We start from the raw sequence: 15,627 nt of genomic DNA, 5'->3' as shown, positions 1-15,627 counted from the left end.
TTACATGTGTAGTGTTTGTGTTGCAGTTGGAGTGTGATTGCAGGAGATGATTCACAGTTGTAACATGTAGTGTTTGTGTTGCAGTTGGTGTGTGATTGCAGGAGATGATTCACAGTGTAACATGTGTAGTGTTTGTGTTGCAGTTGGTGTTTGATTGCAGGAGATGATTCACAAGTAACATGTGTAGTGTTTGTGTTTGCAGTTGGTGTGTGATTGCAGGAGATGATTCACAGTGTAACATGTGTAGTGTTTGTGTTGCAGTTGGTGTGTGATTGCAGGAGATGATTCACAGTGTAACATGTGTAGTGTTTGTGTTGCAGTTGGTGTGTGATTGCAGGAGATGATTCACAGTGTAACATGTGTAGTGTTTGTGTTGCAGTTGGTGTGTGATTGCAGGAGATGATTCACAGTGTTACATGTGTAGTGTTTGTGTTGCAGTTGGTGTGTGATTGCAGGAGATGATTCACAGTGTAACATGTGTAGTGTTTGTGTTGCAGTTGGTTCGTGATAGCAGGAGATGATTCACAGTGTAACATGTAGTGTTTGTGTTGCAGTTGGTGTTTGATTGCAGGAGATGATTCACAGTGTAACATGTGTAGTGCTTGTGTTGCAGTTGGTGTGTGATTGCAGGAGATGATTCACAGTGTAACATGTGTAGTGTTTGTGTTGCAGTTGGTTCGTGATAGCAGGAGATGTTTCACAGTGTAACATGTGTAGTGTTTTGTGTTTGCAGTTGGTGTGTGATTGCAGGAGATGATTCACAGTGTAACATGTAGTGTTTGTGTTGCAGTTGGTGTGTGATTGCAGGAGATGATTCACAGTGTAACATGTGTAGTGTTTGTGTTGCAGTTGGTGTGTGATTGCAGGAGATGATTCACAGTGTAACATGTGTAGTGTTTGTGTTGCAGTTGGTGTTTGTTTGCAGGAGATGATTCACAGTGTGACATGTGTAGTGTTTGTGTTGCAGTTGGGTGTGTGATTGCAGGAGATGATTCACAGTGTAACATGTGTAGTGTTTGTGTTGCAGTTGGTGTGTGATAGCAGGAGATGATTCACAGTGTAACATGTGTAGTGTTTGTGTTGCAGTTGGTGTGTGATTCCAGGAGATGATTCACAGTGTAACATGAGTAGTGTTTGTTTTGCAGTTGGTGTGTGATTGCAGGAGATGATTCACAAAGTAACATGTGTAGTGTTTGTGTTGCAGTTGGTGTGTGATTGCAGGAGATGATTAATAGTGTAACATGTGTAGTGTTTGTGTTGCAGTTGGTGTGTGATTGCAGGAGATGATTCACAGTGTAACATGTGTAGTGCTTGTGTTGCAGTTGGTGTGTGATTGCAGGAGATGATTCACAGTGTTACATGTGTAGTGTTTGTGTTGCAGCTTGGTGTGTGATTGCAGGAGATGATTCACAGTGTAACATGTGTAGTGCTTGTGTTGCAGTTGGTGTGTGATTGCAGGAGATGATTCACAGTGTAACATGTGTAGTGTTTGTGTTGCAGTTGGTGTGTGATTGCAGGAGATGATTCACAGTGTAACATGTGTAGTGTTTGTGTTGCAGTTGGTGTGTGATTGCAGGAGATGATTCACAAAGTAACATGTGTAGTGTTTGTTTTGCAGTTGGTGTGTGATTGCAGGAGATGATTCACAGTGTAACATGTGTAGTGTTTGTGTTGCAGTTGTGTGTGATTGCAGGAGATGATTAATAGTGTAACATGTGTAGTGTTTGTGTTGCAGTTGGTGTGTGATTGCAGGAGATGATTCACAGTGTAACATGTGTAGTGCTTGTGTTGCAGTTGGTGTGTGATTGCAGGAGATGATTCACAGTGTAACATGTGTAGTGTTTGTGTTGCAATTGGTGTGTGATTGCAGGAGATGATTCACAGTGTTACATGTGTAGTGTTTGTGTTGCAGTTGGTGTGTGATTGCAGGAGATGATTCACAGTGTAACATGTGTAGTGTTTGTGTTGCAGTTGGTTCGTGATAGCAGGAGATGATTCACAGTGTAACATGTAGTGTTTGTGTTGCAGTTGGTGTTTGATTGCAGGAGATGATTCACAGTGTAACATGTGTAGTGCTTGTGTTGCAGTTGGTGTGTGATTGCAGGAGATGATTCACAGTGTAACATGTGTAGTGTTTGTGTTGCAGTTGGTTCGTGATAGCAGGAGATGATTCACAGTGTAACATGTGTAGTGTTTGTGTTGCAGTTGGTTCGTGATAGCAGGAGATGATTCACAGTGTAACATGTGTAGTGTTTCTGTTGCAGTTGGTTCGTGATAGCAGGAGATGATTCACAGTGTAACATGTGTAGTGTTTGTGTTGCAGTTGGTGTGTGATAGCAGCAGATGATTCACAGTGTAACATGTAGTGTTTGTGTTGCAGTTGGTGTGTGATTGCAGGAGATGTTTCACAGTGTAACATGTGTAGTGTTTGTGTTGCAGTTGGTGTTTGATTGCAGGAGATGATTCACAGTGTAACATGTAGTGTTTGTGTTGCAGTTGGTGTGTGATTGCAGGAGATGATTCACAGTGTAACATGTGTAGTGTTTGTGTTGCAGTTGGTGTGTGATAGCAGGAGATGATTAACAGTGTAACATGTGTAGTGTTTGTGTTGCAGTTGGTGTTTGATTGCAGGAGATGATTCACAGTGTGACATGTGTAGTGTTTGTGTTGCAGTTGGTGTGTGATTGCAGGAGATGATTCACAAAGTAACATGTGTAGTGTTTGTTTTGCAGTTGGTGTGTGATTGCAGGAGATGATTCACAAAGTAACATGTGTAGTGTTTGTGTTGCAGTTGGTGTGTGATTGCAGGAGATGATTAATAGTGTAACATGTGTAGTGTTTGTGTTGCAGTTGGTGTGTGATTGCAGGAGATGATTCACAGTGTAACATGTGTAGTGTTTGTGTTGCAGTTGGTGTGTGATAGCAGGAGATGATTCACAGTGTAACATGTAGTGTTTGTGTTGCAGTTGGTGTGTGATAGCAGGAGATGATTCACAGTGTAACATGTGTAGTGTTTGTGTTGCAGTTGGTGTGTGATAGCAGGAGATGATTCACAGTGTAACATGTAGTGTTTGTGTTGCAGTTGGTGTGTGATAGCAGGAGATGATTCACAGTGTAACATGTGTAGTGTTTGTGTTGCAGTTGGTGTGTGATAGCAGGAGATGATTCACAGTGTAACATGTAGTGTTTGTGTTGCAGTTGGTGTGTGATTGCAGGAGATGATTCACAGTGTAACATGTAGTGTTTGTGTTGCAATTGGTGTGTGATTGCAGGAGATGATTCACAGTGTAACATGTGTAGTGTTTGTGTTGCGGTTGGTGTTTGATTGCAGGAGATGATTCACAGTGTAACATGTGTAGTGTTTGTGTTGCAGTTGGTGTTTGATTGCAGGAGATGATTCACAGTGTAACATGTATAGTGCTTATGTTGCAGTTGGTGTGTGATTGCAGGAGATGATTCACAGTGTAACATGTGTAGTGTTTGTGTTGCAGTTGGTTCGTGATAGCAGGAGATGATTCACAGTGTAACATGTGTAGTGTTTGTGTTGCAGTTGGTGTGTGATTGCAGGAGATGATTCACAGTGTAACATGTAGTGTTTGTGTTGCAGTTGGTGTGTGATTGCAGGAGATGATTCACAGTGTAACATGTGTAGTGTTTGTGTTGCAGTTGGTGTGTGATTGCAGGAGATGATTCACAGTGTAACATGTAGTGTTTGTGTTGCAGTTGGTGTTTGATTGCAGGAGATGATTCGCAGTGTAACATGTGTAGTGTTTGTGTTGCAGTTGGTGTTTGATTGCAGGAGATGATTCACAGTGTAACATGTAGTGTTTGTGTTGCAGTTGGTGTTTGATTGCAGGAGATGATTCACAGTGTAACATGTGTAGTGTTTGTGTTGCAGTTGGTGTGTGATTGCAGGAGATGATTCACAGTGTTACATGTGTAGTGTTTGTGTTGCAGTTGGTTCGTGATAGCAGGAGATGATTCACAGTGTAACATGTGTAGTGTTTGTGTTGCAGTTGGTCCGTGATTGCAGGAGATGATTCACAGTGTTACATGTGTAGTGTTTGTGTTGCAGTTGGTGTGTGATTGCAGGAGATGATTCAAAAAGTAACATGTGTAGTGTTTGTTTTGCAGATGGTGTGTGATTGCAGGAGATGATTCACAGTGTAACATGTGTAGTGTTTGTGTTGCAGTTGGTGTGTGATTGCAGGAGATGATTCACAGTGTAACATGTGTAGTGTTTGTGTTGCAGTTGGTGTGTGATTGCAGGAGATGATTCACAGTGTTACATGTGTAGTGTTTGTGTTGCAGTTGGTGTTTGATTGCAGGAGATGATTCACAGTGTAACATGTAGTGTTTGTGTTGCAGTTGGTTCGAGATTGCAGGAGATGATTCACAGTGTAACATGTAGTGTTTGTGTTGCAGTTGGTGTGTTATAGCAGGAGATGATTCACAGTGTAACATGTGTAGTGTTTGTGTTGCAGTTGGTGTGTGATAGCAGGAGATGATTCACAGTGTAACATGTGTAGTGTTTGTGTTGCAGTTGGTGTGTGATTGCAGGAGATGATTCACAGTGTTACATGTGTAGTGTTTGTGTTGCAGTTGGTGTTTGATTGCAGGAGATGATTCACAGTGTAACATGTGTAGTGTTTGTGTTGCAGTTGGTGTTTGATTGCAGGAGATGATTCACAGTGTAACATGTGTAGTGTTTGTGTTCCAGTTGGTGTGTGATTGCAGGAGATGATTCACAGTGTAACATGTAGTGTTTGTGTTGCAGTTGGTGTGTGATTGCAGGAGATGATTCACAGTGTAACATGTGTAGTGTTTGTGTTGCAGTTGGTTCGTGATAGCAGGAGATGATTCACAGTGTAACATGTGTAGTGTTTGTGTTGCAGTTGGTGTTTGATTGCAGGAGATGATTCACAGTGTAACATGTAGTGTTTGTGTTGCAGTTGGTGTGTGATTGCAGGAGATGATTCACAGTGTAACATGTGTAGTGTTTGTGTTGCAGTTGGTGTGTGATAGCAGGAGATGATTAACAGTGTAACATGTGTAGTGTTTGTGTTGCAGTTGGTGTTTGATTGCAGGAGATGATTCACAGTGTGACATGTGTAGTGTTTGTGTTGCAGTTGGTGTGTGATTGCAGGAGATGATTCACAAAGTAACATGTGTAGTGTTTGTTTTGCAGTTGGTGTGTGATTGCAGGAGATGATTCACAAAGTAACATGTGTAGTGTTTGTGTTGCAGTTGGTGTGTGATTGCAGGAGATGATTAATAGTGTAACATGTGTAGTGTTTGTGTTGCAGTTGGTGTGTGATTGCAGGAGATGATTCACAGTGTAACATGTGTAGTGTTTGTGTTGCAGTTGGTGTGTGATAGCAGGAGATGATTCACAGTGTAACATGTAGTGTTTGTGTTGCAGTTGGTGTGTGATAGCAGGAGATGATTCACAGTGTAACATGTGTAGTGTTTGTGTTGCAGTTGGTGTGTGATAGCAGGAGATGATTCACAGTGTAACATGTAGTGTTTGTGTTGCAGTTGGTGTGTGATTGCAGGAGATGATTCACAGTGTAACATGTAGTGTTTGTGTTGCAATTGGTGTGTGATTGCAGGAGATGATTCACAGTGTAACATGTGTAGTGTTTGTGTTGCAGTTGGTGTTTGATTGCAGGAGATGATTCACAGTGTAACATGTGTAGTGTTTGTGTTGCAGTTGGTGTTTGATTGCAGGAGATGATTCACAGTGTAACATGTGTAGTGCTTGTGTTGCAGTTGGTGTGTGATTGCAGGAGATGATTCACAGTGTAACGTGTAGTGTTTGTGTTGCAGTTGGTTCGTGATAGCAGGAGATGATTGACAGTGTAACATGTGTAGTGTTTGTGTTGCAGTTGGTGTGTGATTGCAGGAGATGATTCACAGTGTAACATGTAGTGTTTGTGTTGCAGTTGGTGTGTGATTGCAGGAGATGATTCACAGTGTAACATGTGTAGTGTTTGTGTTGCAGTTGGTGTGTGATTGCAGGAGATGATTCACAGTGTAACATGTAGTGTTTGTGTTGCAGTTGGTGTGTGATTGCAGGAGATGATTCGCAGTGTAACATGTGTAGTGTTTGTGTTGCAGTTGGTGTTTGATTGCAGGAGATGATTCACAGTGTAACATGTAGTGTTTGTGTTGCAGTTGGTGTTTGATTGCAGGAGATGATTCACAGTGTAACATGTGTAGTGTTTGTGTTGCAGTTGGTGTGTGATTGCAGGAGATGATTCACAGTGTTACATGTGTAGTGTTTGTGTTGCAGTTGGTTCGTGATAGCAGGAGATGATTCACAGTGTAACATGTGTAGTGTTTGTGTTGCAGTTGGTCCGTGATTGCAGGAGATGATTCACAGTGTTACATGTGTAGTGTTTGTGTTGCAGTTGGTGTGTGATTGCAGGAGATGATTCAAAAAGTAACATGTGTAGTGTTTGTGTTGCAGTTGGTGTGTGATTGCAGGAGATGATTCACAGTGTAACATGTGTAGTGTTTGTGTTGCAGTTGGTGTGTGATTGCAGGAGATGATTCACAGTGTTACATGTGTAGTGTTTGTGTTGCAGTTGGTGTGTGATTGCAGGAGATGATTCACAGTGTAACATGTAGTGTTTGTGTTGCAGTTGGTTCGAGATTGCAGGAGATGATTCACAGTGTAACATGTAGTGTTTGTGTTGCAGTTGGTGTGTGATAGCAGGAGATGATTCACAGTGTAACATGTGTAGTGTTTGTGTTGCAGTTGGTGTGTGATAGCAGGAGATGATTCACAGTGTAACATGTGTAGTGTTTGTGTTGCAGTTGGTGTGTGATTGCAGGAGATGATTCACAGTGTAACATGTGTAGTGTTTGTGTTGCAGTTGGTGTGTGATTGCAGGAGATGATTCACAGTGTAACATGTGTAGTGTTTGTGTTGCAGTTGGTGTTTGATTGCAGGAGATGATTCACAGTGTAACATGTGTAGTGTTTGTGTTGCAGTTGGTGTTTGATTGCAGGAGATGATTCACAGTGTAACATGTGTAGTGTTTGTGTTCCAGTTGGTGTGTGATTGCAGGAGATGATTCACAGTGTAACATGTAGTGTTTGTGTTGCAGTTGGTGTGTGATTGCAGGAGATGATTCACAGTGTAACATGTGTAGTGTTTGTGTTGCAGTTGGTTCGTGATAGCAGGAGATGATTCACAGTGTAACATGTGTAGTGTTTGTGTTGCAGTTGGTGTTTGATTGCAGGAGATGATTCACAGTGTAACATGTAGTGTTTGTGTTGCAATTGGTGTGTGATTGCAGGAGATGATTCACAGTGTAACATGTGTAGTGTTTGTGTTGCAGTTGGTTCGTGATAGCAGGAGATGATTCACAGTGTAACATGTGTAGTGTTTGTGTTGCAGTTGGTGTGTGATTGCAGGAGATGATTCACAGTGTAACATGTGTAGTGTTTGTGTTGCAGTTGGTGTGTGATAGCAGGAGATGATTCACAGTGTAACATGTGTAGTGTTTGTGTTGCAGTTGGTGTGTGATTGCAGGAGATGATTCACAGTGTAACATGTGTAGTGTTTGTGTTGCAGTTGGTGTGTGATTGCAGGAGATGATTCACAGTGTAACATGTAGTGTTTGTGTTGCAGTTGGTGTGTGATTGCAGGAGATGATTCACAGTGTAACATGTGTAGTGTTTGTGTTGCAGTTGGTGTGTGATTGCAGGAGATGATTCACAGTGTTACATGTGTAGTGTTTGTGTTGCAGTTGGTGTGTGATTGCAGGAGATGATTCACAGTGTAACATGTGTAGTGTTTGTGTTGCAGTTGGTGTGTGATTGCAGGAGATGATTCACAGGGTAACATGTGTAGTGTTTGTGTTGCAGTTGGTGTGTGATTGCAGGAGATGATTCACAGTGTAACATGTAGTGTTTGTGTTGCAGTTGGTGTGTGATTGCAGGAGATGATTCACAGTGTAACATGTGTAGTGTTTGTGTTGCAGTTGGTGTTTGATTGCAGGAGATGATTCACAGTGTAACATGTAGTGTTTGTGTTGCAGTTGGTGTTTGATTGCAGGAGATGATTCACAGTGTAACATGTGTAGTGTTTGTGTTGCAGTTGGTGTGTGATTGCAGGAGATGATTCACAGTGTAACATGTGTAGTGTTTGTGTTGCAGTTGGTCCGTGATAGCAGGAGATGATTCACAGTGTAACATGTAGTGTTTGTGTTGCAGTTGGTGTTTGTTTGGCACGTAAGGTTTTGGGTTCTTCTCGTGGACTTGTGTTGAAATTTAGTGACAACGAATCCCAAGATGTGATCTCTCTCCACCGACCGTTACGATGCTCAACTCGCTGTTGTTGGATGTGCTGTCATCTACAGGAGATGGCCATCCACTCTCCTCCAGGGACTCCGATAGGCACAGTCAGAGAAATGTAAGTAATCAATGCAGAGAAATCTGAGAATCCTTGCAGCTATTGTCATATGCAAACGTCTTGTCTCGCACTCCAGTGTGCTGTTGTCCAGTGTGAGGATATCAATTGTTGTATTGTCCAGTTGCTGATTTCCAGTTTCTGATGTCCAGTTGCTGATGCCCAGTGTGCTGATGTTCGGTTGCTGATGTCCAGTGTGCTGATGTTCAGTGTGCTGGTGCCCAGTGTGCTGATGTTCAGTGTGCTGATGTTAGGTTGCTGATGTTCAGTTGCTGATGTCCACTGTGATGATGTTCAGTTGCTGATGTCCACTGTGTTGATGTTCAGTTGCTGATGTTCAGTGTGCTGATGTTCGGTTGCTGATGATCAGTTGCTGATGTTCAGTTGCTGATGTCCAGTTGCTCATATCTAGTTACTGATGTTCAGTTACTGATGTTCACTTGAGGATTGAAGTTGTATTTGTTGACGTTTATCAGCTGATGAAGACAGTGACTCACGTAAGCAAATTCCATGATGTGCGAAGAACTTCAATCCTTATATTGACAGATACATAAATAATAACAAAACTATCCATTAAACATCAAACTAGAATTATTTAAAGCGATCTATATCAACACGGAGAGTCGTGATGTCATGACGTCATCCGTCCCAAACATTCCATTTGGAGTGACATCCCTTGGTTTTACAAACGGTAGAAAATGGCGGCTACGGAAATGTCATTCACTTGAAATGAGCACCCAGAAAAAGTTCTTAGAGTTGGAGAGAAATCAAGACCCAGCTGATGCTGAAAATGGATTGATATTGACGTTCTGTGAACTTTGGGTGTGTGCATAAGTCATACTACAGCTGCTGCTGATGGGGAATACCGCTTGAGGCGGCACGGTTGGATTTCCCAAAGCAATATACACGACAGTGTGGAGATCAGTGATTTCTTTAGCTAAGTTGAGCATTCTCTGTTATAGCTTTGAATGGACGCTTTTGGACATATATGATCTGTCTGGATTCAAAGCCTGTATTATTCATAGCTGGCATTGATGTTGTCAGTTGTCCCTAATGATTTTTAATGTTATTTTTGAGATTGAGGAATTCCCCTAAAGTAGTTCTGTATGTCTCGATTGACAACGTAATCACGTGACATACTGACGTTCATCGGGAAATGAACAACAGTCAGCCTGGAAGTGTTCATCTAGGCGAGGTCACCCGCTACTGTCAATATTTGTTGATATTCAGTTGTTGATGTCCAGTTCCTGATATCCAGTTCCTGATGTTCAGTGTGCTGATGTCCAGTTGCTGATGTTCAGTTGCTGATGTTCAGTTGCTGATGTTCAGTGTGCTGATGTCCAGTTGCTGATGTCCAGTTGCTGATGTCCAGTTGCTGATGTTCAGTTGCTGATGTTCAGTGTGCTGATGTTCAGTTGCTGATGTCCAGTGTGCTGATGTCCAGTTGCTGATGTTCAGTTGCTGATGTCCAGTTGCTGATGTCCAGTTGCTGATGTTCAGTGTGCTGATGTCCAGTTGCTGATGTTCAGTTGCTGATGTTCAGTGTGCTGATGTTCAGTTGCTGATGTCCAGTTCCTGATATCCAGTTCCTGATGTTCAGTGTGCTGATGTCCAGTTGCTGATGTTCAGTTGCTGATGTCCAGTTGCTGATGTTCAGTTGCTGATGTTCAGTTGCTGATATCCATTGTGCTGTTGTCAAATGTTGTATTGTCAAGTATGCTAATGTTCATGTGCTAATGTTCAGGTGTTGATTGTTCTGTCAGATGGAGCTGTGGGGCCCCTGTCTACAATGTTTACAACCTGAAGGAAGGTTTGCTGTACACAATAGTCGGGGACTGCTGCCATTGTCGGGCTTGTGGTGATGTCACATTTCACGTGAGTGTTATGGTTGTCATATAACATGTCAGTGATATGCTGATATCACATTCCATTTCAGTGATATGCTGATATCACATTCCATGTCAGTGTTATGCTGATACCACATTCCATTTCAGTGATATGCTGATATCACATTCCATTTCAGTGTTATGCTGATATCACATTCCATTTCAGTGTTATGCTGATACCACATTCCATTTCAGTGATATGCTGATATCACATTCCATGTCAGTGTTATGCTGATATCACATTCCATTTCAGTGTTATGCTGATACCACATTCCATTTCAGTGTTATGCTGATATCACATTCCATTTCAGTGATATGCTGATATCACATTCCATTTCAGTGATATGCTGATATCACTTTCCATTTCAGTGATATGCTGATATCACATTCCATGTCAGTGTTATGCTGATATCACATTCCATTTCAGTGTTATGCTGATACCACATTCCATTTCAGTGTTATGCTGATATCACATTCCTTTTCAGTGTTATGCTGATATCACATTCCATTTCAGTGTTATGCTGATATCACATTCCATTTCAGTGATGTGCTGATATCACATTCCATGTCAGTGTTATGCTGATATCACATTCCATTTCAGTGATATGCTGATATCACATTCCATTTCAGTGTTATGCTGATATCACATTCCATTTCAGTGTTATGCTGATATCACATTCCATTTCAGTGATATGCTGATATCACTTTCCATTTCAGTGATATGCTAATATCACATTCCATTTCAGTGATATGCTGATATCACATTCCATGTCAGTGTTATGCTGATATCACATTCCATTTCAGTGATATGCTGATATCACATTCCATGTCAGTTTTCTGCTGATATCACATTCCATTTCAGTGATATGCTGATATCACATTCCATTTCAGTGTTATGCTGATATCACATTCCATTTCAGTGATATGCTGATATCACATTCAATTTCAGTGTTATGCTGATATCACATTCCATTTCAGTGTTATGCTGATATCACATTCCATTTCAGTGATATGCTGATATCACTTTCCATTTCAGTGATATGCTAATATCACATTCCATTTCCGTGTTATGCTGATATCACATTCCATTTCAGTGATATGCTGATATCACATTCAATTTCAGTGTTATGTTGATATCACATTCCATGTCAGTGTTATGCTGATATCACATTCCATGTCAGTGTTATGCTGATTTCACATTCCATGTCAGTTTTCTGCACTAGTCTTGTAGTCCTTGCCAAACTGCCCAGTAGATAAGGTATCATAAGTAGAATTTGCCAATTTTAAGGGTTTTGCTAAGTGTTATCATCGCATTAAGGACTGTAAATTTAGTTTCTACCGCTGGTGGTGTGCTGATATCCCATTCCATGTCTGAGGTGATATCTGTCGTCTGCATGTGTAGAGGTTGTGGAGATATCTACTAATTAATTCAGTGTGTGATTCTCTGTGGCACAAGGTGTATGAGGGCCCCAGGGAGAAGGAGGACAAGGTTGCTGATCTATCCAAGCACTGGACTGGATGCAGGGACATTATTGGTGCTGCTAATGATTTCTCTCTAACATGTGAGTGATTTAAGATACAGACATGTTAGCTCACACTCAATAGAATCCGAGGCTTATAACATCAGCCATCTTCTGTCAACTGGTTTTCTTCAGAAACTAATTGACTGATGAAGCTGGCCCTTCACATACATGTCAACACTAACAGCATGAATGACACCTGTTCAAGTGGTTCTATTCCTTGCATTACAGTTTTAATATATATAATTATTGAAATGGATATTTTCAACAAGAAAACAAAGTATATGTTTAAAACTTGCTTGTTCACTTAAAACAGCTGTTAAAGCAACAACAATCTGAGTGTTAAGTCTGAAGTTCCATAGCTTTTGGATTAATAATCTATGCAATGTGGTTTGATTTCATAAAAAGCCAGCAATTGCTATGGTAGAACATGTTAACCAAGCATTTTGCAACAATTAATGTAATGTCTCATATGTGTTCTAATTAAATATTTTCTGTGTTGCAGATATTAAGGATATTGGTGTAAAAGACAAGTTGACAATATTTGGAGCTGTGTTTTTGATAGGTTTCAACTATTTTGAGAAACACTGTCGATGCTAATCGAGAAAGGCAGTCCTGTGAAAACTGTTATGTGACAAGTTACTGGTACCAGGAAGGCCCCACTGGACAGAGAGCCAGTGTCTCTCAGCATGCCCCGCAGAATGAAATCTCCGGACTAGAATCTATAATCTCAAGGAGTGAAATGAACATGAACTGCTTTCCAGATACTTCCAATATGACTGAAAAATTGTGTCATTTGCTTGGGAGTCATGAATGTAAGTGGCAAAATCGCACAGACACTGTGTGGAACTATTATAAGGTCTCACAAATACTGACTAAATTCCAAAACACTTATGGAACTTGACCCTCCAAAAGCTGCCTTTATATAATGAAATTTGCTCCCCAGTAGCATATATGTTACATTTCAGGTGCATATCTGATGTTTTTTGTCCTGCTATGATTTTTCCCCTTAACATACCCCTTTAAACCTTGATCTGGTTTTACAGTGGTTTGGAAAACTCTGTAACCAAAAATATCAATGATGATGAAACTTTGAGATTACAAAATAATTTAGTTTTGACCTATTCTTTATGTATCCATGCTAAATTTGATGTGCTAGGGTGTGAAAATACAATGCCCACTCTTTTGTGTTAGATTGTCAGACATCAAAAGTGGATTTTTATATTTCATTGCAGGACCAAAATGAAATGTCTACATTCTGGTATTTAGTCAGGATAGCCTGAATAATTTATTCACTTGTTTGTCTCATTGTAATGCAGTATTTTGCCTGTACTGTATTTTTGTAGATACTTGATATGCCCAATATACAGTCTGGACACTTATGTTTTCTCAAATAATGTCTGGATAAACAATTTCCCGGATATCTTAATGCCTTTTCAGTTAACATGATTAAAAACTATGATCGCATGATACCCAGCTCTTTGATGTTGTATGCCGGGTGATGAATTGCAAAACAAACAACATCAAGCGTGGTCACAGTCTGGTAAGTGGGACCCTAATAATGTGTATTTTGCACTGTTGATAGTTGAAATTCACTGGACTTCTGGATAAACAAAGCATTTTATGTGGTATATATTTTGTTTCACATAAATATCATCCAGTGGGCTAGGTTTCCGGATATCTGGGGGTACTGATAAGAGGGGTTCCACTGTATGCTAATGTCATTAACATTGGTAGGATTATTGATAATCAATCCTTAAAGATACCAAACATTCAAGGTGTGTATTGTGTTGAATAATTGTGTGATTTGTATTTGGTAAAGCAAATAAAAACTCAAAAAGACAGGTTTAACACAGATGACCATACCATGTTTTGTACCAGAACATGGAGAAGTAGCCTCCAAATAGGTAGATTTTGTTAGATTACTTGCCTGGACAAGTAAATTTAGTTTCTACTTCAGCCAGACAGATTCCATACTTAATTTATATTGCTAACCAATTCCTTTGGTACTTCAGTGTACATATATTAGTCATATATTTCAAAACTGAAACTCTTTTAAACCACAGTGGGGGAAGGCCATATTTCAATATGGGAAGTTGTCATGATAGGAAGCCTCTAGGCTAACAGTGTTTTCCTACAGTACCTGTATTACTGTATTACACCAGGGAGTCTTTATATGGAGGCCCTGGTTACACAAACTAATAACTCTCACTTTAATGGTTTGATTCCGATCTGTGGCCAATTTCACATCCAGATTTCACTCTCGCAAGTCCTCTCAGATTATTACTATTTATATCATAGAATATACACGATGTACATACCAGTACCATGCTGTGTAAAAATTAAAATTCAATATGCCCCATTCATAACACTATGCTCCTGTGCTGTAGGACATTTATCCTATGATGTAGCAAAATTTGAAGAAGATTATGGTGTCCTGCAGAGCTGAATGACTCCATTGTTTATCCCTTTATCTGGCATATTGAACAATTAACATGGTTAACACATATTGTCTTTCAACAGAACATATTGAGGTATCCTTTAAATAATCCATGTATTTCTTGAAAGTCTTTATGTATATTTTTGTATTTCCAATTGATACCAAATAAAACATTGATATTTATGTAGAAGGTGTTCGTTTTCTCTCCCAAACGGCCATTTTATCATATGCCTCTAAATGTTCTGCATTTCCTGACATTACCAGGCCTATGATATTGAAACTGTGCATGAGCTATCCTTGTTCTGAGATCCATCTTTCCTGCTGGTTGTCATGGTGGGGTGGTCAGCTGATTTTACGCTATTGCAACAGCCTGAAGGTTACCAAATGGTTAGATTGATTGAATACATTCTTTATTGAAAACTTGTTTGTGTTTATCAATGATAAATTTGCTTGTCATTTAATGCTGCATTCCACACTATTCCATTCTCAAAATCAGTATCGAAACCAATGATTGATATTATGAGCAACGACCCACTCAATTAGGATACAGTGACATGCAAGCAACCAAGCCTTGGAGCCTGATCATACAAACCATTTAGTTGTTTTTGTATAGGACAAGAGAAGGATACTGGTCACCCATTCTAACCTGGAATTGGCATTGTCGCAAGTTCTGTTCATCTGTGACACCAATGAGTTAGGGACTAGTCATGTCTCAATATGGTGGGATTGGTGTAAGGACTGTATCATATTTTCCTGACATGTAGCATTTATTTCAGGACCACCCTTCCTATAATAAATGACCTGTCACTAAATAATGTTCAAAATTATATTTTTTTCTATTTGAATTGTTTTTACAAATATGTCATTTTTCATGCCCCTAACCGTCTTCCTGCCATTGTGGGCCATTGTGTTCCCATGGTGGTGATTGTTGATAGTGCTTTCAGTCACTCCTTAAACTCCTTAAACTAGTATTTACCAGCTTTGATTATTACTGGAACAATCATCCACTCAGTATTGTGTTGTTTTTTTTGTAAAGTATTAAAAATCTCCTTCTGACCTCCCCAATTTCGGGGCTTACATTCTCAGTCAAGACCGAGGAAAATGTTCATATCCAACCTCCAAACTGAGAGAACAATCGGAAACAACATATATTAACAGTTTCCTGTTCAAACACACACTTTCCATGAACCTTAGAAAGCGCCGAAGTAGATCCACATGCAATGTTGAATAGGAGATTATTAAAATCATTGTGGTTTAATAACAAAGAGTGCAAGTTCTAAACAAAATAGGAGAGAGAGTCCTTAGGCCAATCTCACCGCTCCCCCACCCCTTCCCCTGTAATAAATTACCAGTCCCTTA

General features: G+C 40.2%; 1 protein-coding gene across 1 annotated transcript; it reads left to right on the top strand.

Moving 5' to 3' along the window:
- The first annotated feature begins 8,189 nt into the window (after nucleotides 1-8,189).
- On the top strand, nucleotides 8,190-14,451 carry LOC125372559 (phospholipid scramblase 1-like). The gene is made up of 4 exons (XM_048382966.1): nucleotides 8,190-8,425; nucleotides 10,186-10,297; nucleotides 11,765-11,870; nucleotides 12,334-14,451. The coding sequence occupies exons 1-4, from the start codon at nucleotides 8,190-8,192 to the stop codon at nucleotides 12,426-12,428; spliced, it is 549 nt and encodes a 182-aa protein (XP_048238923.1). The 3' UTR covers nucleotides 12,429-14,451.
- The last annotated feature ends 1,176 nt before the right edge of the window (nucleotides 14,452-15,627 follow it).

This window comes from Haliotis rufescens, unplaced genomic scaffold (genome assembly GCF_023055435.1).
Source record: "Haliotis rufescens isolate VD_foot unplaced genomic scaffold, xgHalRufe1.0.p SCAF_421, whole genome shotgun sequence".
In the NCBI taxonomy this organism is placed as follows: Eukaryota; Metazoa; Mollusca; class Gastropoda; order Lepetellida; family Haliotidae; genus Haliotis; species Haliotis rufescens.
The sequence above is the reverse complement of the archived record's forward strand: the minus strand, read 5'-3'. Positions and strand labels throughout refer to the sequence as shown.